Source organism: Electrophorus electricus, chromosome 11 (genome assembly GCF_013358815.1).
Source record: "Electrophorus electricus isolate fEleEle1 chromosome 11, fEleEle1.pri, whole genome shotgun sequence".
Lineage (NCBI taxonomy): Eukaryota > Metazoa > Chordata > Actinopteri > Gymnotiformes > Gymnotidae > Electrophorus > Electrophorus electricus.
In genome coordinates, this window is record NC_049545.1 from 4861214 (window position 1) to 4886800 (window position 25587).

The 25587-nt window shown below is 39.4% G+C and overlaps 2 protein-coding genes and 3 non-coding genes across 7 annotated transcripts; 2 read left to right on the top strand and 3 right to left on the bottom strand.

Moving 5' to 3' along the window:
• Nucleotides 1-59: 59 nt before the first annotated feature.
• On the bottom strand, nt 60-13878 carry LOC113583470 (E3 ubiquitin-protein ligase DTX4-like). The gene is made up of 9 exons (XM_027019829.2): nt 13482-13878; nt 13087-13301; nt 7316-8375; nt 3968-4029; nt 3629-3790; nt 3411-3472; nt 2684-3004; nt 2475-2564; nt 60-2309 (listed from the first exon to the last, which is right to left on the bottom strand). Coding segments are annotated over exons 1-9 (2202 nt in total). The 5' UTR covers nt 13484-13878; the 3' UTR covers nt 60-2081.
• A 468-nt stretch (nt 13879-14346) lies between these two features.
• Nucleotides 14347-14419, top strand: trnat-ugu. Its single transcript has one exon. It is a non-coding gene; the product is annotated as a tRNA-Thr (tRNA).
• Nucleotides 14420-14574: 155 nt separating this feature from the next.
• Nucleotides 14575-14647, top strand: trnak-uuu. Its single transcript has one exon. It is a non-coding gene; the product is annotated as a tRNA-Lys (tRNA).
• A 377-nt stretch (nt 14648-15024) lies between these two features.
• trnae-cuc lies at nt 15025-15096 on the bottom strand. The gene has a single exon. It is a non-coding gene; the product is annotated as a tRNA-Glu (tRNA).
• Nucleotides 15097-20809: 5713 nt separating this feature from the next.
• zgc:66472 (uncharacterized protein LOC327494 homolog) lies at nt 20810-25367 on the bottom strand. Of its 3 annotated transcripts, none has more exons than XM_027019819.2 (7): nt 25268-25367; nt 24200-24574; nt 23197-23290; nt 21782-22954; nt 21544-21611; nt 21342-21385; nt 20810-21085 (listed from the first exon to the last, which is right to left on the bottom strand). In XM_027019819.2, the coding sequence occupies exons 2-7, from the start codon at nt 24512-24514 to the stop codon at nt 21004-21006; spliced, it is 1776 nt and encodes a 591-aa protein (XP_026875620.2). In that variant the 5' UTR covers nt 24515-24574; nt 25268-25367; the 3' UTR covers nt 20810-21003. The 3 variants fall into 3 exon arrangements, with proteins under 3 accessions (XP_026875620.2, XP_035387611.1, XP_035387610.1); XM_035531718.1 differs by having other exon boundaries at nt 25294-25362; XM_035531717.1 differs by lacking the exon at nt 25268-25367 and adding an exon at nt 24895-24978.
• Nucleotides 25368-25587: the final 220 nt, after the last annotated feature.

Sequence of the window (25587 nt, forward strand, 5' to 3'; positions counted from 1 at the left end):
ACCCCAATCTTACGTCCAGTTTAGAAAATACACTTTTAAAAAGGAGCAGAGGAAGTGGCGAAGTTTATCCACTGTATTCAAACAATTGTCCCAGTCATGCCTACAGTGAACAGGACATTTTACACAGACAAAAGTCAATTTCCCAAAGAAAAGCTCTTGACAAATAGAAAACTTCTGTACCTAATGGGCGATAAATTGGAACCTAACTGATTTGTACAATGTTTATGTACAAAAATGTATACATGTTACAATTGAAAACATCTCATTTTGAATGAAACGGGAAAGTGAAGCAATAAGGAAAAGCAAGCACTAATGTTGAAGAATATGAACAGAAAAAGACAAACGTGAATCAGTCCCCCTGATATAAACAAATACAAATGTATGCATATGTATACACTCCCACAGGAATGTTTAAGGAGAAAAATATGCCTGCATACTGGCAAACACTTTTGGTCAAAAAACGGAACATGGTAGGTGAGATTATTATAATCATCATCATCATCATCATCATCTCACCCAGGCCTCAAACTTAAAAAAAAATCAGTTGGGAATGAATACAAACATTTTAATATACAATCCAAAATCTGATCAAATCATTTGTTTATAATTTCGTGATTATTATTATTATTATTATTATTATTATTAATAAAAGGTCTTTGATAAATAATTCTTCCCTTTATTGCTTCCTCATAACATTTTCAATTTTAACCTTTTTTTAGTGGACCAACAAGCCTATTGATATCCTATAGCTCAATTTATGTTTTTTAAAGCAAGCAGCATTTATTTACATAAACCTGATCATGCTGTACCATTTTATAGTCTATCACTATGAAAAATATCAACCTTTTAAATTTCTTTATATAAAAACCGTCAGGTAAACCTCATTTGAAATTAGGGCAATAAAACAAGTGTAAACTTGTAATGAATACAACATTTAAATGCAGAATTACCATTAAAAACCTTTAACCATTAAAAGCCTTTCAGTCTAGACTAAGCATCATCAAAGACACTGCACTGCAGATGTGTACAGCTCTGTAACTGAAGAGTTCAACAGTATTAACAAGTTGCTTTATGAGTCGTACTCACATATCACCCATGACTGTTACAAAAATAATCTGAGTACATAAATCTAAAACATGGAATGGTGTCGCACATAATAGCAATAATATTACAAGTACACATGTAACTTATTATTGAGTGTAACAATGATATGGAATATTTTTAAGGACAAGGTAAACATGTGAGGGCTCAATTAAATTTCAGTTCTTTCTCTCTCACACACACACACACACACACACACACACACACACACACACACGTAACCTTTTATTACAGCTTCAGCTAGACACACAATTTCTCAACCTGAGGTCAACACGACCTTCTTTTTCCATTCATTTTTCATTTTCTAAATCTCTCCACTGTTCCATAAGTTTCCTCTCCGTCTACTTTTAATCTCTCAATGTACCTTCTTTTCCTTCTTTCCATATATTTCATTTCAACCTTTCCCTCACGTTTCTTAGCAACTGAAGTAGAAGTAATGTCATTGCACTAAGCTTTCAACATGTATTATGTAAGTCATGATACCATATACAAAGCCTCTTTTTAAGGGATCTGTGAGGAACAGATATGAGATCTCTTTAAGAGTGCAAGTGCAAAGTCTAGTTCCAGCACCAAATGTAACACACCTATTCCAGCTTATCCAGATTTTCAGGAGCATCTGAACAACCTTAAGTGTCAGTTTATTGTTCAAAATAGGTTCAGACTAACAGACTAATCAGATGAGGGCTGGATATGCCCAGTTTGCGCAAACCACAGCACTCATTAACTTGTATATCTGGATACGTCTGGACAATGACAAAATTAAATGTTCGTTCTTCTGTTTTTTCTTATATGGTCAGGTTATTTGTTATTCTCAATAGCACTCATGCACGCACACACACACAAACAAACCAACTTTGTTGGCACAAATATATCTAGTCATCCATCCTCTCTACTGTAAGTCCATTTCCACAGTCTTCTCTCTAGCCTCTTTTCCAATGTTTGCACCTCATAGTTTCTGTTTGCACCAATGTTTCTGTGCCTTATAGTTGCTGTCCATCCTCCTCAGTGATGCCCTGGGCCTTTAACTCCTCCAGCACATTGTCGAGGTAGTCAGGGTCAGGGTAACCATGACCCGTGAGGTTGGAACCAAACTCAGTCTTGTGGTGGACTTCATTCCAAATAACTGTCTCTGACTCCCCTGTGGTGCTGGAGGTGCCTACTGAGAAGATCATCCGCCTGTCCCAAGCTACCAGCAGAAGCCTCAACACCTACACCACAGGAGAGCATACACTAATAAGGACACATTGTGTCACAAAAAAATTACATTTAAATACTGAAAGCCTTTATTAAATGTGTGATCAATGCATTGTTTATTTCTATGTCAAGAACTGATGCTGAGAAATGTTTATTGGGTGTCAGTGTAAAAGATTTACCTTGCATCCTTTGTCATTGTCTGGAAGATAGCATTGGCGGGGAAATCCCCTTGCGGTGAATGGTTTTCCTGGGTTTGGATGCTCAGGGCCCTTCAGCAAATAAGTGTTTAAATACGTCTTAGTCTGAGGTCAGTGATGTCAGAAAAAAAGGCAAAATATAAATATAGTCTGTGTACACACACGCGGAACACCCTGCGGATATGTTTTACCTGTATGCCAGGTGGTATGAAGTAAATGATACGGATGGTTTTGCAGTCAGGGTGTCCTGGCAGTGAGTGGGGGATGATGTGGTACTCCATCTTCCCAGGTGGCTGGTTGCCTGTCTTCGCACCATAAATGGTGTTGCACGATGGGCACTGCAGTCTGCCATCCTTATTGCCATTGTTATACATAGCCACTAAGCATTGCACATGGTATCGATGGCTGCACTGTTCTAACTGACCCACTAAATCTGCACGTGACACACCACTGATGCCTGGGCCTTTATACCCAGAGGGGCCAGACAGCGTCTCCATACAAATAGTGCAGTCCTGAGAAGAAGAAAATCACACTAAGCATACAACATTGCACAATAGTATATAAACACACAATCCCATTCTATAGTTCTTATTGCTCTATCATATGTATAAGCAGCCATGTATGTAGAATGCAGTACAATTTTTAAGTTTGGAACTCTAAGTTGTGATACAGGCTAACTAGATTCATGGCAGCTAAATGTGTCAACTCAGCAAAACATATTTTTAGATCAGGGGTTAAGATGTGAGGCGTCCTTATCAGCATATGTGGAATGGCCTTATCATCAATATGTGGTTAGATCATGACATTTCTTGCGGCATATCAGCTGTTCAATTCAAAGCTATTAATGGATCTACATTGCCTCAGTCCCCCACACAGCTTCCAGAATGTAGAGGCGATGCAGAGAATGACATGATATACCTCTTCAGGTGGATTCCTAACTTTCTGCCAGTACCTCTTCACTACTTCCTCGGGAGTCTTGCCTATAGAGGTAGAAAAAGTCAGTTTAGTCCATACAGCTTTTACTGTCTGCAGTTCTGTGTGCAGAATATAAAGGACTGATGTGCAGTTTGAGTTGTGAGCCTGTTTTTGTGAATAGCCTTATAAACCCCTATTTGTGTGCCTGTGTTTAACCGCACATTTGCAGGTCTGTTTTCTGGTTGTTTTTCGGAAGCTGTGTCCAAGGCCAGGGACGGGCTTGATGTCTCGTTTGCTGACAGGAGGAGGATGCAGAACCAGCTTAGGCTGACGAGTCAAACACACAGGAAGTCCTGCAGCACTCATTAGAATACCAGTGATCCCTGCAGAACAGAGGTTTTAACAGCTTAATTAAACAAATACTGATCCCTTAAATGTATGAGATGGGGAGTGTATACATACATATTCTTTCATTATTTTCTTTGAAGTTCGTGTGTGTGTGTGTGTGTGTGTGGGGGGGTGTTGTATTTTGTATCTGTATGCGCTCCTTTCATCTTCACCTGCTAAAGCTGGATGGACAGGACTGGAACCATTGAGGTTCTTCACCGGTACCGTCGGTACTCTAAAAACAAAATAAACTTTTTAACTGCAAAAACACTATACTGCTTATAACAGTCAGATTTCTTAGTCATTACACATACAGGTAATGAATCGTTTTGGCTCTGAATTATCCAGTTTTTAAATTCACAGAATACTGAAATCTTTGAAATCTGTAATTTTGGAAAATCTAGGCCCTTGAAATTAACCAATTTTTCCTGTGATTTTAATAGGGCCTTAGATATGTTATACATCATATTCCATGCATCACAATTTGATACATCATGATGAATCATGATATTGCAATTATAATGGTTAACTCAAAGCAAATTCTAAAATAATGGCACTGTTAAACCTTATAAGGACACATTTTATTAAATGCATCCTGACACCCCTTAACAAGAAAGTATAGCTGCTTCCATCTATAGACATTAAGTAGTTTCTTGATCTATACTGACTGAACTATAGCAAACAGGGAGTACACAGATAAATAAATATTGATGCAGAATGCAAAGTAACAGTGGGATGCAAGTTGAAGGGATCACAACAGTATGGCAAAAGAAAGCTATATTTCACCAAATATTACTTCTGAAGATGTAAGCAAACTGTGGCACCAACTGTCAAGTAAGAACAGCCACTTCTCAACTTCAATAGTTTCTTGTCTGTCCCCAACTTGAAAGATTAAAATTTCAGTTGGTACAGGCTTGTAGGCATTTTTCCAATAGAGCAGGGCTCCAGGAACTCACTGTCACACCAATCTGTTTAATGAGGAAATTAATTTGGATTGCACTCTTTTATATACATATGGATATGTAGCAATCTTCTTCTATCAGCCCAAACCCATTTAAGGTTGGATTAGTCCAGACTTGCTTTACTGTTTTCTAATGCTACTAGTTGATGAGATGAGAAATTTGTTCAGATGTACTAATTTACTTAGAAGCTGAAACTTGTTAATTTCTTGACCCCAATGAAAAACAGGCTCAGTTTTATCACTTAGAGATAGAAAATCTTAAAGTCAAATATCTACCTATGAAATAAAACAAGAACGTAATATTATAGCCAGTGAAAATTCCGAAAAAACTGCTTTCAAAAAATTATTGAATGATGGAGTAATACATATTAATTCTATTTTACTGACAATTAATATTAGCAGTTTCCCATATAAAAGTTTCAAGGAAATTGGAATTAATCCCTTTTGGGAAAATATAGAGTCAAAACATCTTAAAATAAAAATATCATGATTTTTTTCAAGAAAATCAATGACATGAACTGGTAAGCCTACGTGAGTTAGCATAGAATGAGTCATAAGCATGTATGTATACATGTATGTATACATAGTGCATGTATGTATAGGAAGAACTGCAGTGGGAGACGGACAACTGGGTTTGTATGTAAATACACCCTCAAAATTGCAATTGACAGAAATCCGAGATCTATTAAAAAACAGTAATCTGAAAGATAGAGTAACCATACATTGTACACCTGTAGGAATTGTCTGGGTATGGTTGCAAATTGAACTGTGGCTCAGTTTGCATACACAGCCTGTACCATGGGCCATATTCATTTAAGAAATTAAAACAACAAGCAAAAAAAAAAAGCTGTTGGCAATTTTAACATAATGACAAATTAAAGGTACAAAATTTTATCAATTGTGCATTAGGCAGATATGAATATTTATTGATATTTGATCCTTTTATAATTCAGGAAATTCCAGTTGCCTCACTGAGATAGACGCACAGAACCAGGCCTATGTACATTTCCCGTCATTCTCTCCATTTTTGAACTAGTAGTAGAAGTATACAGGTTTTTAAATGGCTGGTGTGTAATGGTTGGCGCCAGGCCGAGGACCCCTCCGGCCACCAGAGGGAGTCCTTGAGTCTGGTACGCCACTAATCAGGCTTAACACCAAACAGCTGGGCTAGACCATATATAAGCCCAGTGACCCAGTCATTCAGTGCTGGGTCTTTGCTAAAGTTCTGAGCCAAGCTCCTAGCTGGTAACTTCAGGTATTGAGGTCTATGAACCCTTGTGCTATGCCTCACTTTTTGTCTGCGAGGGTGTTTGTGTTTTTACATGTCCACCCCCCTCTCTAGTTTTCCCTCTCGAGTCTGTCTCTCTCTCTCTCTCTCTCTCTCTCTCTGTAGAATAGAATAATGACTATGCCATCGTCTTCCAGTCCTTTTGTATTTTCTCGCAAATACACACAGATACATGCAGAAAAGCAGCATTGTGCTGTTAGTGCTGATGAGGCTTTGTAATGCAAACAAAGGTTACCATAGAAACTAAACATGAGCACACAAAAGCAAGCAGAGCAGGGCCCTGGGAAGGAGAGTGGGACAGAACAAGGTGGAGAAAGTCAAAGGGAGGTAGTGACCCTTTCTTACACAACCCTGACACCCCCCTTCTTTCCTCTCTTGTAAGTCCTTTGCACACTTCATTCTCATTCCTCCACTGCTCAAGTGCTAAATTCAATTCCCAGATGGTCATCAAGCTGAGCCATGCTGGATGATTTAGCAGTGTGAGAAACACATTCACTCACACGCAACTCATAAACACTCGCAAAGGCGCACACACACACACACACACACACACACACACAATAACATGTTCCGAATACATCCCCATATGTGCGCACACACAAACTCTCCTCACACACAATCACAGGACTAAGTGATGTTGCAGATATATACTCAAGTACACATGTCAATAATTGAACATGTCCAGTGCAATACATACACCCATTACACATAACTGCAAATTCAACTTTTTAAAAGGTCAACACATTTACCAAAAACATGGAAACCAATAAGAAATGTTTCAGTTCTCTAAATTCTAACGAAACACACATGACAACAGCCAAATGAGCAGTATTTTTAACAATACGACAATTTGTCGTAACACCAATAAAGTTGACTACAGACATTGCATGTAGTGACTGAAAATCCTTCCGACAATCCAAGAAAATGACAATATATTTCCAGATTTTCTTGCCTTTAACTAATGGAAGAAAGTAGGGATCCTACAAAAAGTGACCCTAAATTGCTAGGGAGACTCCATGTTCTGATAACTCAAAAGAAGCTTGGAGATATAAAAGCCTACTGTTTAACTACTCCCCATAAAAGGAATTTAGACATTCTTATCTCAGTCAGAATAAATGACTGGCTTTCAATGACATCAGTCAAGTTATCAGTTGACTGTCAATAACCGTAGATAATCATCACACATTAGCCACACGCTGAATATACATTGGCCTCCCATCCACTAGGATCAGTAGAGAGCACAATAATAAGACTTTAGAAGCCATTTCTCACCCAGAGTCGATGAGGGCGCGTGACTGTGCCATGGCGATGCTTTGTAGCGCTGGCTGACTCAGCCCTGCGAGACTGGCACGAGAGGGCAGGGGAGCAGCACCAGCCGTGGAACGCCGAGACGGAACGGTCACTGAAGGTGATGGCAAAGACGAACATGATGTGGAGTTTGCCACGGTGATGAGCGTTGCAGTTGGCACTGATGGTGATGATGTTGAGGTACAGCTTGGTGTGGACAAAGGCTGCTGATTGAATACTGGTGGAGGGGAAAGGCACAACGGTGGAGGAGGTGGGCGACTGGAGGACAACGACAGAATGGCAGTGTTCGAGGTGAGCATGGACAACGAATGAGCAAAGGCAGTGGCATTCTTGCATTCTTGAGAGAGGGAGTGGTTGAATGAAAGTCCATGAGGCAGTGTTTTTGAATACGAGTTAGATATGGACGAAGTCTTAGACAAGGACGGAAGTGTCCCTAGACTGGATTTAAGATTGGGGCGCTTGGTCAGGGGAGGTCTGCGTCCCATTGTATGTGACATGGCATTCGCTTTTACACTTAAAACCAGCATACACTGTTGGCAGGCACATGGCTGTCCAATAGGGGCAAGGGAGGACATTGAAAGAGTTCCACTATGATAGATCGCACTCCTGTTTCCACTTGAGCTAGAACCAGACACACCAACCCCTAGAAGTGCCCCAGTTGAGCCACCACCTGAAGTCATTCCACCAGCTGCCCCTCCTGCCCCAGTACCCAAACCCTCAGCACTTTTTGGCAGTGGCCCAGAGACGAGTGGATAGGCCATGTCTGAGCGTTGCTGGATACGGCGGCACCGCTGTGTTTGCTGGTTGATCTGAGTCATGCTCTGGAAATCCACAAAGTAGCAGAAACCAAGTGGTGCTAGATCCAGCCAGGATAGCTGGCGGTCCCATGCCTCTTGCAGGGCAATACAGACCTCCATTGCATATGGTGTCCAAGATCCTGCATCATTCTCCCATTCCCACATCCATCCCTGACCTGGTGCTGTAGTAGGGTCATAGAAACTCCGACGTACTGGCCTTAACGTACCTGAAGAAAGACACAGACAGGTTAGACTGTACTGCTTTAAACACTCTCATGCTGAGTTATATACCAATATAGGTAGTTAGCTACCAAACTACAAAATATACTATTTGCTTACAGAAATTCAAATTCTTTAAGATATGAGGATTTTTTATTTACTCATAAGATTTAGAATTATAGAAGGCAAATCTACCTCACTAAAGCTTGACCCAAGACTGTGCTCTCAGTCTGAATAGAAAACTGACATCAATTGCATGTTTTTCAGTGTGCTAGAAGAACGTTTTTCTGAATCGGTCAGCCAAAATGAGTAATACTTTGAAGTGCTCTGAACTACTTATGGTATAACAATTTACAATAAACATTTGTATAATTGCTGTCTACAACTACTACTTTCATATCTGTATAAAACTGGTATTAGAAAATGCACGTGTGTAATATCAAATGACGGGTCTAACAGGTCTACAAAGGCTGGGGTTAATTACCCTAATTTTAAGTGTCTTAAAGTATCTACACATTAGCAGTCAGCTAGGAAAATGAGGCATTATACCATAAACAAAGTGTATTGGTTACAGTAACCAATAAGAAGAGTAGTTAAAAAACAAGACAAGACACTGCAGTACAGGTTTGATAATGGCCTGACTACAACTAAACAACTTGACCATTTGAAAGAAGAAAGGGTCTTGCTTTTGGTCCACACAATGGTAGAGAAACTGAATTCTTGTTATTTCAGCATGATCAAATATTCATTTTTATATGAGCATACACAAAAGATCAAAGAAACTAGACCCTATTTTAACTGTTAAATCAACATACAGTATAGTGTGATTACTCATTATTCTATGAGTAAATGACAAAGCACTTTTGTAAGTCACTCTGGATAAGAGCATCTGCTAAATGGCGTAAATGTAAATGTAATGTAAATGATTACTGAAATCACTGCATACACAGTGCTTACAACCCTGATCCTCCTCCAGGCCCAGTGATCGTATTTTGCGTTTTTTATGATTCGCACCAGTTTTGTGCGTTTTGCGTTTTTTATGGTTCACACCCATTCACCAAAGCAGCATAAAAAGCCCTGGCCCCTGAGCACATCACGTCTGTAATATTCAACCACAACCCACACAGTGAGGAAAGGGACACTTTCGCAGATCACCTGCAGTGGCTGAAAGAGTCAAACAGAGAGTAAAGCCTCAAGAGAGTCAACATTAGCATTACACTGAAAGTGAATTATGATACATAGCAAACACTAACAGGCAATATCACTGAAACCCAGTGGCTAGGACAAAACAAATGAAACAGTAGATTTCATTCTCAACACGTCCCTTTTGTGTCTAAAGATCCAGTTCCAAATCTCACCATTATGTATACAGCAAAATGTTGATACGCAGAATCAGAGAATATTCACCTAGTTAAAAAGTGAGACAACAAATTGGTGTGCCTTGATTCCTTCAAAGTTCATCCCATTACCATAATCATTTCCACCCAGTCCTTTTGTATCCCAGTCTGCAATCATCTGTGTTGGAAATGTAACCTTTTTTTTCTTTCATTAACAGAAGAATGAGAGAGTATTCCCCATGGTCTTAATGTGCCTTTCAGTTTGCTCCTTTGGGGAAAGGGTAAACTACAAGGGGGACTAAATTCAAAGTAGTAAGAAGTGAGTTAAAGGGTCTTCAACAGCAGGCAGCTGTGATAGTAAACAAATTTTTTTACACCTGTCTGTAAATAGTGTTCCTTCCCAAGCACCACAATGTAATCACAGTTCCAGCAAAATTATTATTTAATTTGATAAAATTTCCCAAAACAGAAATCTTGATTTCTGAACATATCTAACTTTTGAGAAATGCACAGGGACCATAAAAACTGTTTCCAAAAGCTTTAATAAAAAGGAACTCCAGGTTAAACTTGCATATTTATATACCCATCACATTAAAGCTGCCAAGCGGTTGGAAAAAGACGGATGCATCACAATGGCTAGTGAATGAGTGAGTGATCATTGATTACTTGATTCAAACATAATGTCCTGAAAAAGTCTCAACCCAGTCTCATTTGGAAACATTTCTCATTACTGTTCTTCCTTCCTACATTGCAGTTACATCAAAAGATGTTCATGCCCACTTGATAATCAATGTATTATCACCAATAATGTGTGGAAATGCATTCGTGCAAGCCTGTGCCATTGTTTGTTTGTTTGTGTGTGTGTGTGTGTGTGTGTGTGTGTGTGTGTGTGTGTAAAAGGTCATTGCATCAGTACATCATAGTGTGACATTAGGTTCAGGATCCCAGGACCTCTGAGGCAAGAGAAAGCCTTAAAGCAGGTGTACAGGGGCTGTCCATCTGTCTGATTGTTAAAGACGCCTTGCTTCTGTGACATAGTGCTCCCCCAGCTTCATTCTCTTCCTCTGTTACAAGTTGAGAGGCCCCTCCTCTCTCTCATCATTGTAATTCCAGTCAAAAATTTGTGAACTGCAAATAAGGTTTTTGTTGTTGTTTTTATGTCTTTCTAAACAGATGCATACTTGAAAATGTACAGGAGAGACACCATTCATCAAGATGCCGCCAAATACTGCTACAGAATACTAAATCTCCACAGCCCAGCCAACAGGGTTGCTGCTGCAAATGAAAAATCTGTTGAAATGTTAGGATACATTATTTCTCTGAGTCTCTCAGCCTGGTGAAATGTACACCCAAAGTGAAAGCTGGCTATATCATTGATATTTGAGGTTTTACATCAGCTGTGAATAAATTACAATCATCTCCATGGCCCCTAATAGCCCTAGACAGGTAATGAACAGAACCTTTAATACTTCATGCTATTAGGTGTGTTTGGCCTTAATCACCCTGAGGTCTTAAGTTTAGGTATATTTTAAAAGTAAAACAAGGGCAAGTCCATAGAGGGTAAGAAAATGAATTAATACATGCTCACACCCTCCTAGCATAAGTACAAGTATTAAAAATATCAACAAGTCAACAAGTATTAAAAATACATTAATTCCTCACATGCTTATTGCCTCTTATTTATTTTTTATTTTTTAGCATTTCCTTTTTTTATTGGACACTGACATATGTTAAATAGGAAATTTTGGGAGGAACTACACTAAGGATCTTCTGAGCAGAAAAGACAGTGGGAAGGTTTAACAGGAGTTCACTAAGAATCTAAGAAAGATACAGAGAAAGACAGAGCAGTCTTTCTCAGTTCACAAAAAGAAGCTTAACCTGTTTTCATAAATCTAAATCCTAACCTTCCCTTGGTGACACAGTCTAACACAGCTCAGGCTTGCACATGTGTGCATTTGTTCATGCATGCATGCATGCATGCGTGCGTGTTGTGTGTATTCTTGATTAAACTCTACCATTCATTGGGAAACATGCTGTGAATGACAGCACCCAGGGGCCTTGGGCTGCTGAAACGCTATACAGGCTGTTGTGCAATGAGAAGGAGAAACTTACAGCCGCTCCCCTCCACTTTTCTCCTCCATCTCTCTATCTACATTAATCTACTATCCCCCCTCTCTCAGACCCTATAAAGAAACAGCCCCCATGCCTTTGTGCAGTATTTTTCAACTTGCACATGCCCCATTCCTGGTATTTTAGCATTTCTTCACTTGCTTGTGTGCATGTCTGCCCTTGGTGGTGTGGGCATTTGGAAGAAGTCTTGCTACGGTAGAGCAGATGGGTAGCATGGAGTTTAGACTGGAGGTGATCGTATTTAACCTCTCTGCCTGAAAGGCAATTGAATTGAGAAAGAAAAGAGTGCAGGATGACACCTAAAATTACATAATATTTTAGGGCTTTTGTAGATATGCTGCCAACATTAAAGCCTATATAGATGATTATTTCCTACACAGGCTACCTTCTGACACCTTAAAGACTTAATAAGTGGAAAACGTGTCTTCAGTTTCTAGACTAGTTCACTTCAGCAATTTTGCACAATGGAAATCAATTAGAAATACACTCAGAGACAGTTTCTTCTTTCACCAGGGAAACTCTTTGTTTTTAAAAACCTGGCCTAATGATCACATAATTAGCAAGCATGCTGTGCCTAAACACTCTGTCTTGGTAAATTCTCTGCTTCTCTTTGCTGTAAGGTTTCTGTCCCACATTCTACACATCTGTTCCTCTAATTCAACAAAGAAAGTGGGTGTCACCTCTTGCAAGCACTGGAGTCTCCCCTTCACTCACAAATATTCTTAGCCCCCAGCCCCCACCCCCCACTCTAAGCATGGATAAACTTCCCATTCTATACGTGTTTTTCTGTCTACTCTCTTCTTCCACAAATCCCAACCCTGGGCAAAACTCCCACAAGATTGTTCACCATACATGAAAAAGAAAGATTAAACATAAGAACATAAGAAAGAGCACTTTATCTTTCTGTGATTCTGTCATACTTCTTTGGAACCCAACAGCTGTAGGGGTAATACTAGTTCTAATAGTGAAAGAATGTGGCTGGAAAACAACCCAACGGCCAGCTGTTTTATGATGTAACTTTTTCCACTCACTTCAAAATGATAAACCAGTGTAGACATGAGTCAGTGAGGCATTCTGTTAACTGCTAATTTATAGCAGTCACAATTTACTGGAAAAATGTACAATACATAAACTGAACTGTGCCACACAAGGACAGCTTTTAAGAAAACAACAGCGTTATTTGCTACAGCACTGACAATACAATTTACATTTTAAAGATGACGAATGTCTCGTCTCTAGTTGGTCCACTTACCTGTGTCCTGTCTGAACTGGTGCATCGAGTGCAAATCGATGATATAGGGCGAGAGACGGCTGTCAGCTTGGCCTAGTACAACGCTTCCACCCCGAGGATCGCTTCGTATAACTGCCTCTATGTGATGAGACACAACCGGAGTGTATGGCCACCAGCGCCTGTGCTCGTTCAGCCATTCCCACACCACCACGGCGGAGGCAAGTGACACTTTGTCCCTAAAACCAAAAACGTGCAGATTTAAAATACAATGTTTTGTTTAATTCTCTAACGAGCCACTTTACCAAGATCACTGCTTCAGAAAAGCGTCCCACTGGGGAGAATTAAAACACTTACTTTAGAAATACTTTAGAAACTACTGTCAAACTCACTAAGACAAAAACCATACGTTTACTTACATTTGGTTTGCCTGATGTGATCTAAGGGAAGAAATACTAGCATCTGGATAGATTTCTCTGTTTCACTGCCATCTCTGTTCACAACGCCGAAGGGAAACCACCAGCTCCTTCTTAGCGTCAATAACCATTTTAAAGAAACGTGGTAATCGCTCATCCGTGACATTCGCTTATATCCACAATGGCATGTATACCGATGTGGGCTTTCTTGTCATCGATGGAAACCGCAGCCTAGTACACCCAGTCCAGTTTGTTAACAATAGTTCAACATGTAGTCTAGACTACTACCATTGGCGCAGTTTTAGAGTAGCTATCTTAAGTAGTTGTAGAAAAGGAGAACAGCCTCCAGCTTGAAATGCCTTTAACGGTAGCGACTACAGGGGTAAACCCTGACACCACATGATTTGCATAAGTTTGCACGTAGCTTTCAGGCCAGTCACTCCCTTTTACTCGCTGTCGCCACAACCCAAACCAGTTTGGTTGGTTATGTGTTTTTCTACGCACACAGAAACGAACTCTGAAGACAGAGGACAGGGTACTCGAATTTAAGAAACCGCGCGACAGACATAACTGAGTTCCTTTAAACCGGCTTCATACAATCCAAAGCTGTATTCAGACACTGAAAATAATAACAAGTATGCGTGATGAAATGTAATTTCATCAACATTTTATATGTCACCTAAAACCAATGGTATATTGAAGGACACACTTGATTATATCGAATAACGATTAGTCTAGAAAACTTGGAGTAGCAAGACGAAACTTCCGGAGGATTCAGAGTTAATGCACAAAAACATATTTTTTTGTTCCGAAATTGTGTCTCTTTGTGTCTATATGTACAGTTATATGAAACTCGTTACTCAAGTACGGCTCCATAGCTCAGGGGTTAGAGCACTGGTCTTGTAAACCAGGGGTCGCGAGTTCAAATCTCGCTGGGGCCTGCATAACTTTTTTGGGGTTTTAAAACCCCAAGATTCATTGTTTGAATGGGACACTTTACTGTACAACTAAACGTGATTCGACATCGTAAATCTAGATATTTCCTGAGATATTACTTTATAAATATCTTAGAGCTGCCTTAGTAATCTTAAGCAGAGCCCGGATAGCTCAGTCGGTAGAGCATCAGACTTTTAATCTGAGGGTCCAGGGTTCAAGTCCCTGTTCGGGCGTACCATTTTTATACAGTCCAAAGACAGAGAACAGATCGTTCATTCATGTCATATTATAAAACATTGGCAGGAATTAACCTGTTCAACACGCAACACGCGTACGTAACTTGAAGAAACTTTAGAAGTAAACATAAATTTACCAAAGGCAGACGAAATGCTCTGAGAAAAAAAAAGACTTGCAAACAAAGATGCGTAACGCTCGCGAAAATCTGCACTGATAGACTCATACCCGAAGCGAAAATGACGAACATCAAAAGATACGCCGGTTTAAATATCACGTCGTTATCATTGGATACCGTGACATGAGCCCTCTGAATTCTTGGTAGAGGACCGGGACATGATTAGCCGCTGGTCGGAAAGAAAGTGAAAATACTGGCTTCCCTGACCGGGAATCGAACCCGGGCCGCGGCGGTGAGAGCGCCGAATCCTAACCACTAGACCACCAGGGAGCTGGTGTTATGTCATACATACAAATCCAGCTATATAAGTGCTTTGAAATTAGCGGGAGGGAAATGCATCACATTTTGCCTGAGAAACTACGACTTAATCTAATATAAATCATATGATTGTATTTGCACTAGTATAAGTACTAAACAAAATATAGTTTTGGTCAAAAAGATTACCTCAAAATCTGTTTTTTCCTCTAAACAATATGTATGTACCTGTTTCCAGCCTTGATAACAAACATGTGGGATCAGGGAGGAAGTGGATAATCAAGGAAGTGATCATATGACTCTTATCCCTAACTGTTAGGATTGCTGGTGTTACAACCATACCCGGTCTTCCCTATATCAATAATATGTATACGTAAACGTTAATCTCAAGAGCCAGTAGAGCGGAATACGAAGATATCGTTTTTATCGTTCGGATGCATGTTTCCATTACCAGCGCTTAACTGATGAAGTCGGTGGACTTAAACGTTAAGCTTAGCTTGTTAAACGCTCGTTCTGAAATACCCTCTGGATGTAACATTTAACGGCATAACTGTCTGAAGGTTTTATACTCAACCTGTAACTACTAGTCAGAAAGTCAGTAGCATTTTGCAACTTGAGCCTATGGTTTGTTTCATTTCTGAGTTGTTGTTTTTTTTTTTATGTAAACGTAAATTAAACAGCTTTTTCCACTGTCTTCCCACTAAAACCCGTTATCTGTCACTACATACCTCTGAATTCTAGAGGTACTCTCACAGACTTGCAAAGAGCCTAGCATTATAACAAATAGATGCGTCATACTTTCTAACTTACTTTTGCAAAAGATTCATCCATACGTCATTGACAAATCACTTCTTTGATTAAAACATTCCTTGTGCATAGCTGGGCTTTGCATTTTATTGAATACATTTGGACAAAGAAAAAGTCATCAATTTTCTTTTTTTTTGATAAACACTCAGTGACCAGAACTTTTCAGTCACCAACAGGAAGCAGTATCTTAAAAGAAATGGTTCTACGGAAGCACCATTGAGAGGAAACTGTCAATAGGTCTGTTGTGAGTTTTTCTCTGACAGCAACCACTTAAAAAAACAGTAATTCACTGTCAGGAATCACTCCAACAAAGAACACCAATTAAATAATTAAACCCCAAAAGCCACGACATCTCGACAGCCATGACAACCAATTAGGTTTATGGATTATCTTCATACTCCTTTACAGATAAATTCTGGAAACTTACATTTTCACTATTATTATTTGGGTATTTACAAGAAATTGCTAAGAGGAAGAATTAGGCTACCAAGAAGTCAAATCTCAACATCACGATAGCCATACAGGACTGGGCTTTGAACAAAACAATGACCCCTTCTCTCTAGGTGGGAAGAATGGATCAGTCTGTCTTCCTATGGCTTAGTAGCCTATAGCTCTAATCAACAGCAGACAACTGCTGGGTCATATACAGAATTGTGCAATTATGAGTCTCCTCTAAGCATGTTCAGCTGTGGGCAGCAGCTCAGACATATGGTTTATGTCATTTCTCAAAAGTGTTAATTCCTCACCTGTTGTGCAATGCTGGTATGAATTGGCAATGACTAAGTTGGGAGACCTGTCTCATCTCAGTTTCGTTTTCAATAACGAATGGCAATCAGTGTAATGGCAAGCATTACATAGACAACTATATTGTGCTTGAGGAACTAAGGAAGTGGCTACAAGTTGGGTACAAATTGCATATTACCCAACTGTAAAATCATGGGCAGCAAAAAAGTCACTTTATTCACACTGCAATCACATACAGTCACTGCATTTAGGTCAGCAAACACTAATAGACTAGTATAGGGCATTGCTTTAATGCTTCAGTCAGAGAAACCCAGCAGTGCATTCCACAAGGAGACAAAGTCTGAAAACACACTGTACATAGACTATACAAATAAACAAACATTAGTGAAACAGGTTATAATAGCACAATTGTACAAGTTATAGAGGTACAGAACATTAGAACATTAAGTAAACATGGTTGAGACATTTTTTTCACATCTAGGCATTGTACCACGTTTGAGGTAATTAAGACGCAACAGTAATGTTTGTACAGTGTATGCTATACTTCTTAGGACACTTTCCTTCTGTGCTTAAAGTGTTATTGAAAAAGCCTGCAGTTTCTAACTCATGAATACACTTTGTAAACTAAAACAGACAAATGGCAAAAGCTAAACACAAATCATTAATGATACCCATTCTAAAGCATAAAATATTTCAGTAAATCATTGCAGGCCTACAGACAAGAGAATGTAACTTCTGCTGCCATGCACTTTTGTTTTTGCTAAAAATCCTATAACTTATCAAGGAGCACTGTTATATCTCAGCTGAGTTGGACTACTACAATTACTACCACTACAATGTCAGCTTCTGTACTGCGTTGTATACCGTATGGGCATGTGATTATAACTGGGTTTTGGTTTTTTTGTTTGTTTGTTTGTTTTTTTTAAACAGGTTGTGCACAGAAACTGTGCAAGGCAATATATGTTCAATTATATTAAAGATGTAACCAATGAAGTGACCAGTTAATGCAGCTATAATGAAGGTGTATCTAAATGGGTTGTGACTGTATGTGTTTCAATATTTCACTACAGTGGTCTCAGCCACATGTCAACATGCAAGTTATACAAGGCAATGTCATTAGTTTAATCATGTGAAATAAAGTTCTTAATGCCTTAAACGTAAAAGTGATCTTCCTAGAACTACATATATCACCTACAAACTGATCCCTTACTGCTAAATACAAACTGAATTGTTTCTAACATTTAATTAATAAAAGTATGTAAAACAATATACGGTGTAGAAACCTGCATCTTGACAGTTATATCTGTCCCTTAAAAAATAATTTATGCAACACTAAAATGTGTGCTACAGGATCATAAAAATAATTTGCAATGAATCGCATTGTCAGTGGTGAATTCATTGCTGACTGCACAAACGTGTATACTACTACTGTTTGGTAGCATTTCTGAATTGAAAATTAAACCTTTTAGGGGGAGAGAAAAGGAACCGACTAGTCATTTATTGCACTGATAGATATTCAAGTACCCTTTTAGGAGAGTGTGTGTTGATAAATACAGTTTCTGGATAACTTGTAGGGTTTCAGGATTTTGAACAGTAGTATGAGCTATCTTTACCATTACTAGTTATTTCTGTAGCCACAATAAAGTAAATCTCTGAAACACTAACAGCCAAATCAGTACATCATGGATGACAGAACAATTTATGAAGCACCTTATACATGCTTGCACATCACTGCAACAAATCACAGGTTCTCAGATTTAGACTTAGCACATGTCCCCTCTTTGAACAAATCTCGTAGCTCTGCCAATGAATGCGTATGTTTAGTCATGACACCCGTTGTCTAAAAATTACAAACTCAAAGCTTATTACTCACATCTCTCTCCTACTTTTCTTTTTTTCTTGTTCTGTCAATTTCAGTATTCAGTCACACTGGCAGGGTTGGGGTTGGATTTTGTTGGGAGGGTGGAGACTGAGTTGGTAAGGGTGGTGGACTAAAGGTTAGGCTGGTAAGGGGGATGGATTAGAGGATGGAGGTTGGGTTGGTAAAGGCAGTGGACAAGACGGTGGATGTTGAGTTTGTAAACAGAGTGGCTTGAAAGGTGGTTGCTCTATTGTTGGAGTTTTTCTTTTTTGCACTTTAAAATGTTAAAAGGAACATGAAGAAAGAATGAAAACAACACCCCCCAAAAAAACCAAATAAACAAAAAAGGGGGTGAGCTCAGGTTTGTTTGTTTTTTTTTTTGTTGTTTTTTTTTGGGGGGGGGGGGTGGTGTCTGGAGGAAAATAAAAAACTTTCAACAAAAGGTCTGCCTTTAGTGTAGGTTACTGTCTGTAGTGTAGGTTATGGACTACAAACACAGAAATACATGCTGGAAATTTCGGCAGAATTAGAGCAGATTGAAGGAAGCAGTAACAAGGTTACTAAATTAATGCTGATGAACTGCTTCGATTTATCAGTATAGTAATTTACCTTGGACTTCTGAAGCCTTCGGCTATTCGGGACCTGTGGAGGAAGGATCATTTGCACAGCCTCCCATTTCCTCCTTCAGTGATGACTGGGAAGCGGCATGAGGCCATTAACGATCAGCTTAGAGGTAAACCTGGCTATGATTGTCTCTTCCGCCTCAAGCCACTCATGGAACAGATCCTGACTGCCTGTCAAGCATATTATCAGCCACACCAGAATATTGCCATGGACAAAAGGATGGTGGCCACCAAGGCAAGGATTTCCATGAAACAATACATAAAGGACAAGCTGACCAAGTGGGGATACAAGCTGTTTGTACTGGCCGACAGCTCCAACGGTTACACGTGCAATTTCAGCGTGTATGAAGGGAAGGCAAGGAAACCATCCGGAAAAGGACCGAGTTTTGATTCTGTGGTCAACCTGATATATGTTCCTTCTCTGGGCACAGGATATACAGTATATGTGGACAATTTTTATACAAGTTCACTGCTATTCCGTCACCTGCACGGAATTGATTTGGGGCTTGTGGAACTATCCGGCAGAATAGGATAGGTTTTCCAAAGACATCTGCCAATGATCTGCCAAAAAAAGCTACCGGTGGTGACATGAGATGGATCAGGGATGGCCCGTTGCTGTCTGTAAAGTGGAGGGACACACGAGATGTCACAATGTGCGCCACTGTCCACAAAGCTTACAGTGGGAAAACTGTGCAGCGACGGGTGAGAAATGAAAGCGGCACCTGGTCCACCAAACAGATCCCTGTACCGGACACTGTGAAGGCGTACAACAAGTTCATGGGAGGAGTTGACATGTCTCATAAAGTACTTCTCCGTGACACAGAAGTCCAGACGGTGGTATATGAAGCTGTTTCTACATTTCATAGACATTGTGGTGGTGAACAGCTTCATCATTCAAAAGGAGATGGCACTGGCAAGAAAGAAGAAGCCCCTCAACCAAAAACACTTCAGGGAGGTGTTATGTTCAGAGCTAGCTGGTGTTGGGAGAACACAGGAATCCCCACGGGTAGAAGCTACGAGTGCCTCTTCGTCGGCTCCTCGTGTCCCAGAGCGGAGACCACAGGGGTGCTTCCCTGTTACTGTATGTGAGCCATCGACTGATGTTAGACAGAAAGCCACAAAAGGGAGGAGAAAATGTGTACAGTGTAAAAACAAGACAATTTTCATGTGCCGCTCTTGTAGTGTTCCACTTTGTGTTATGGTTGATAGGATGTGCTTCACAGAGTGGCATGATCAAAATACTGAAAAGTAATAGAATAAATATTTGCTGTTAATATTTGCTATATAAGTTGTTTTTATGTCAAAAATAAAAATGCACACTCATAGTGACCAGTGACTTTTTAAAAATTTGGGCACTTTGGAGAGGTTTTGGGAACGTTGGAGACGCCAGAGGAGACCAAGTGGAAAATACTGTGTAGCTCTTGAATAGTTTATTGTATCTGCCTCAAATTTTGCATGTATTTGGACAAGACCGTGGTGAATCAGGAAATGTAGAGGTTGAATGAAAATGAATCTCCAGCATCAACAGAAACATTTAGAAACCTCCAAAATCAAAGGCGTTTTTTGTTTTTTGACATTTTCTTCTCTATTAGAGGTCAAATGGAACCTAAATGATGGAGAAATAAGTCTGGATGTGAATGGATGTCTAATCCCAAGTGTCTACTTCAATTTGAATCCTGAATGATCATGGTGCTATGTGTACAATTTCAGATATCTAGTGTTAAAGTGAACAACCACAAATCGTTCAAAAATGAGCTCAAAATGGCTGGTGCGCAAAGGAGAAGAGGCATAATCAGCAATTTTACCAAGATGCTTAATTCATATGGGACCACATGCCCATGTGCACACAATAACTAAAGTTTTCATAGTCATTAAGAAATTTCAGTTCTACTTGTTTGTAGGTTCCTCATTTTTGCTGTAAGAAATAAAACTTTCAGCTGGCTCCCATGTGTTTTTCCATTTTGCCCCACTGAAAAACACAATACATGAACTAATCAATTAACTAATACAGGTCAGTGTGAAAGATGGGCTTGTAGAAAACAAACAAAAAAAACAAACAAAAAAAAAAAAAAACACTTTACCAAAAGCTCTGCAGTCCATGGGTTAAATTAAGATATATTACTGGATAGGAAATCCAACTTCAAAAAATGTTTAACCCTCAAACTCATTCTCATTAGTAGCATTCTAAGTAATGGCACAGGATTATAAAGAATATAAAATCTTACCACAACGAGCAAGGCATCCACTTGACTCTGACTTCATTTTGACCCTTTTATGAATCGAGGTAATAGGAGAGTGAATGTAAGCACCAGACCTTATTACTTAACATAAGAAACTTAAATCCTGTATTAGCGTGTTTTAGAAAATTGTAGCTGGTATTTTCCAGTCTTTGATTTTTGTTTCTTCTCATTCATTTTTTTGACCTACCTTTGTGTTCCTCCATCTAAGAATTTTCTCAACAGGAAACACGCCATTGTACACGCCATGATTGCAATCTGAAAGGGGAAAAAAGAAAGAAAAAAAATAACATTGAAACAATCAAAAAAGAAAGATGTCATTTTGACATTTAGATTTTAAAGCAATTATGAAATATTTATATTTTGTCAGTTTGACTTTGATGCAGAAAACACATGCGCAAATTATTCTACAGTGAATACCATTTTACCTGGCATTTTTGTCTTCCTTAAAGATGATTTTGCTCCCTTCACTGAAGATCCTTTTTCACATTTCACATTGGCCTTTCTTCGTGAATCTGATTCAGTCCTATTTTCTACTGGCAGGATTTGGGCAGAGGCAGTTTGAATATCTGCCTGCTTCACATTTTTATGCATTCCAATTCTTGACGTAGATGGTAGGCATTCCTCAACAGGTTTGGTCACACTCTGGGATGCAGATCCCTCAGTTAGCACTGGGGTATTCATATTTGTGCATGTGGATGGTGCAATAACACTCCCTTTAAACACAGATGTTTCCACTCCTAAAGGCACCTTCTGTGAAATATCCAAGGAATTCAGACTAGTTGCTTCATCTTGCAACAAGGAGCCTTTGGGAGACAAGGCAGCTTCCACCTGAGCATCTGAAATTCTCTCCAAGCGAACCTCCACTTTGGCATTTAGTTCTTTGGCCCCTGTGAGTGTTTGGCAGGGCTTTGGGGCATCTTGGGCATTCTGAAAGTGATCTGAATGAGCATGGATCCTCTTGTGTATATTCCAGCCACACTGGGTAGCAAGCATTTGACCACAGAGGCAGCAGTAGTATGGGTATGGCCTCGTGGAAGGGTTGATACTTCGTCTATGTGTTGCCATGTTCTTCAGACTGGTGAAGGTCTGTCCACACCTGCTGCATTCATGCATGCACTTGTGGTGCTTGAGCTGCATTGATTCATAAAACCTCTTACCGCATCGTTTGCATGTGTATGTATGTTGAACAACTTGGGAATTTGTTTTTGGATGCTTCATTTTCAGGGTGCATGTGTCTGCTGAGCAGCACAGACAACGCCTTTGGGTGCTAAGCTGCCTGTCACGCAGCTTATGTGTAGAAGTGATGTTACATGTAGATGCAGTTTTCTTTTGGATGCATTTTTTCTTCAGCACCACAGCTTTTTTAATCTCTGATTTTTTACCAAGTATTGTCATGGCTGTACAAGAGGAGGTTTGAGTGGAACTAACCACTGACACAGTTTGTAGTGGAGACTTTGACACCACTTTTATCATAGATGTTTGATGCCTTGCGACTGCCGATGATTTAGGTGGATGATGACTTTTAACCACAGTTCGAGTTAAGGTGCCCTTGTGGTTTTGGTTTGGCCTATTTACAAATTGGTTACTCCCAGAGGTACCTGAAAAATAAAAAGCATAAAAACAGCTGCACTCTCAAGGGAAAAAAAAAAACCAGGCAAAATTCACTCTTACAGGTCACTGCAATCATGGCTGTACAACTTATAAACCAACATGTGTGTAATAAAAAAAATAACACTGCAAAGGTTCAGAAAACAAAAATAATACCAAGAAGTATTTATATATGCAAAGTACAAAAGTTATTTAATCTGATTTTAAGGCAACCAGGCTACTAAAGCTTTACCGGGTGATATCTGAGTTGTTGTTGGTCCATGGACTGCCACACAGCTGTGTCTGTTGGCTGTTTTCTCATCTGTAGCATTCTTAGGTATCTGCACCTTACCATACAGGGATTGTGAAAGTATTTTAAAAACAGTGAGTTTAAGTGGCCAAAATTAGGGTAAAAAAGGACTGCTACACCCTAGTTATTTTTTTTAATATCCCAATAATACTTGAGCCAATAAGCCCAAACAATCACCCAATGGCTTAATTTTCAATTACAAAGAAAGATCCACACTACTACGCATCATTTATGCACTGGGGTCAGAACGTTTCTGAACACACAGCCCACTGAACTGAAGCAGCAGTGAAACATTCTCAGGCAGTGAAATTAAATGCTGCATCAGCAAAGTATATGTGTGAGAAAGTCTAGCTTACAACATTACTATAATGTTTTGGAATGTCTGAGGTTCAATCTGACACTTCTGAAATCAAGTATGCTTTTTGTGTGGTTCACTATAGACTTACATACATGTACCTCAAAACCTTTCCAAACACACTATACCACCTATAAAACATTTTGCCCCAACAGTCCTGGTGGACACACACATAAATATGTTCTACAAATTTTAATGTTTCAGCTGTTATAGCCTATAATGCTAGTGTGTATGGCAAACTATGCATCATTGTATCATTAGTTTGTACACAGATAGGTTCTGTAGTGTAGGCTCTGTGGTCATTGTCTCTCAACATGAGGACCAATGAATTACTAATGACAACACCACACAGCTGACCAATAAACCTCCAAGTACCCAATTACTTATGCACTCCTGAAAACACTATGTTTAAAACATTTTTTATATGATGCCAGTCATTCACCCAATATAGATTTAAAAAAAAATCCCGTCAAATTAAGCAAGATTACATTCTGCATCTTAACCCCAGTCATTGTTTCATAACAAGGTACAGGGCCACTATAAACTATGTCCCATTACTTTTAAACTGTACCATATATAGAAACAACATACCTTTTCCCCTCTGCCCTCTGGGCTAAGAGTACTGGTATCTGAAACAGAAACCTGAGGGGTCACACAGGACATCCCCCCATCTTCTTTCTTGAAGCTGCTGGTTAACTGACTTCTCAAAATAGCATGCGTTCTCTGCTCTTCACTCTCTTGCAACTGCTGCTTCAGATCATCAACTTCCTTCCAGCTGCGAGAAATTTCCACCCTGGTCTCCAAGAACACTTCGGTAAAAACCTTCACAATGTCAGAGGTTGTCTTCACCATGAGAGACTCAACAAGAGTCTGAAATTTGGCAGCTATAGGGTCATCCACCTCCATAGCAAATGGTGGGTAAAAGGTTTAGTTGCAGAGGAGAGGTGGAGGAGATGCCGCTACTTCCTGTACACAAAAAACATTACATATAAAAATAAACATGCAATAAATACAAATAAAATATAAACACTGTACCATAAGTCAACTGTTCCATTAGGTCAATTCAAATTTTGTTCACATCAAATAAGACAGCAGGACTCTGACATTTCATAGACCATATTTAGACTTCAGAGATGACAACAATCCCCCCCTTTCTTTTTAAATGCCCAATTAGGATCCAACCATGGTCGTCCCCTTAACTTAAATCGTCTATAATACTGAACAATTATACTGAAGCCATTAACGTTTTACAGCGTTTCTATGAACAAGAACATAAAAACACCGACATGATGCATCCCTATTCAAGGAGTCAATAACATGACTCGTGCCGTCAGAATTCTAGTCCATTTTTCCATTTAGATGCACGCAGCAAGCTTGAAGCGACCAAGGCATGATTTCAGTGTGCCCCAATTTGCAGTAAATCGTGGTTCGTTGGATTTCTGATGGTTAATTATTCTAAGTACTATCGTTATTGTACCTCCTGTGTAAAACTGATTTACCGGTAAGATAGCCAAACTAAATAAGATAAAACAGAAACTGGAGGGAAAACAGGTTTTTCCGAAAACGCTAGCGTTACCTAGCTATCCTAACCGGCCACATAAGTGGCACACTTCTATTGCGTGTACTCAGACGTAAACAAAAAATGCGCTAATGACTTACCCTACACATGCAAACAAAATATTGACCTGGCTAGGCGTCGGGCTCTAAGTTATCCCACGTATTTATTAAATAGGTAGTCAACAGGCTGTGAAGGAATTTTCCAATAGAGCTGCGTCATTTGGGAAGGTACCGAATAGAAACACATCCTAGGATTTACGTTCCGTGCAGTAAAACGTATGTAAGAAAAAAAAAATGCGTCGGTAAATCTTTTAACTAATAAATGGGCCACTTAAAATGTTTTAAATATTTAAATACAAAACTATTAGTGATATTTTCCTCACAATAACGTTTAGACAATCGTAACTTCACAATGTGCAAAA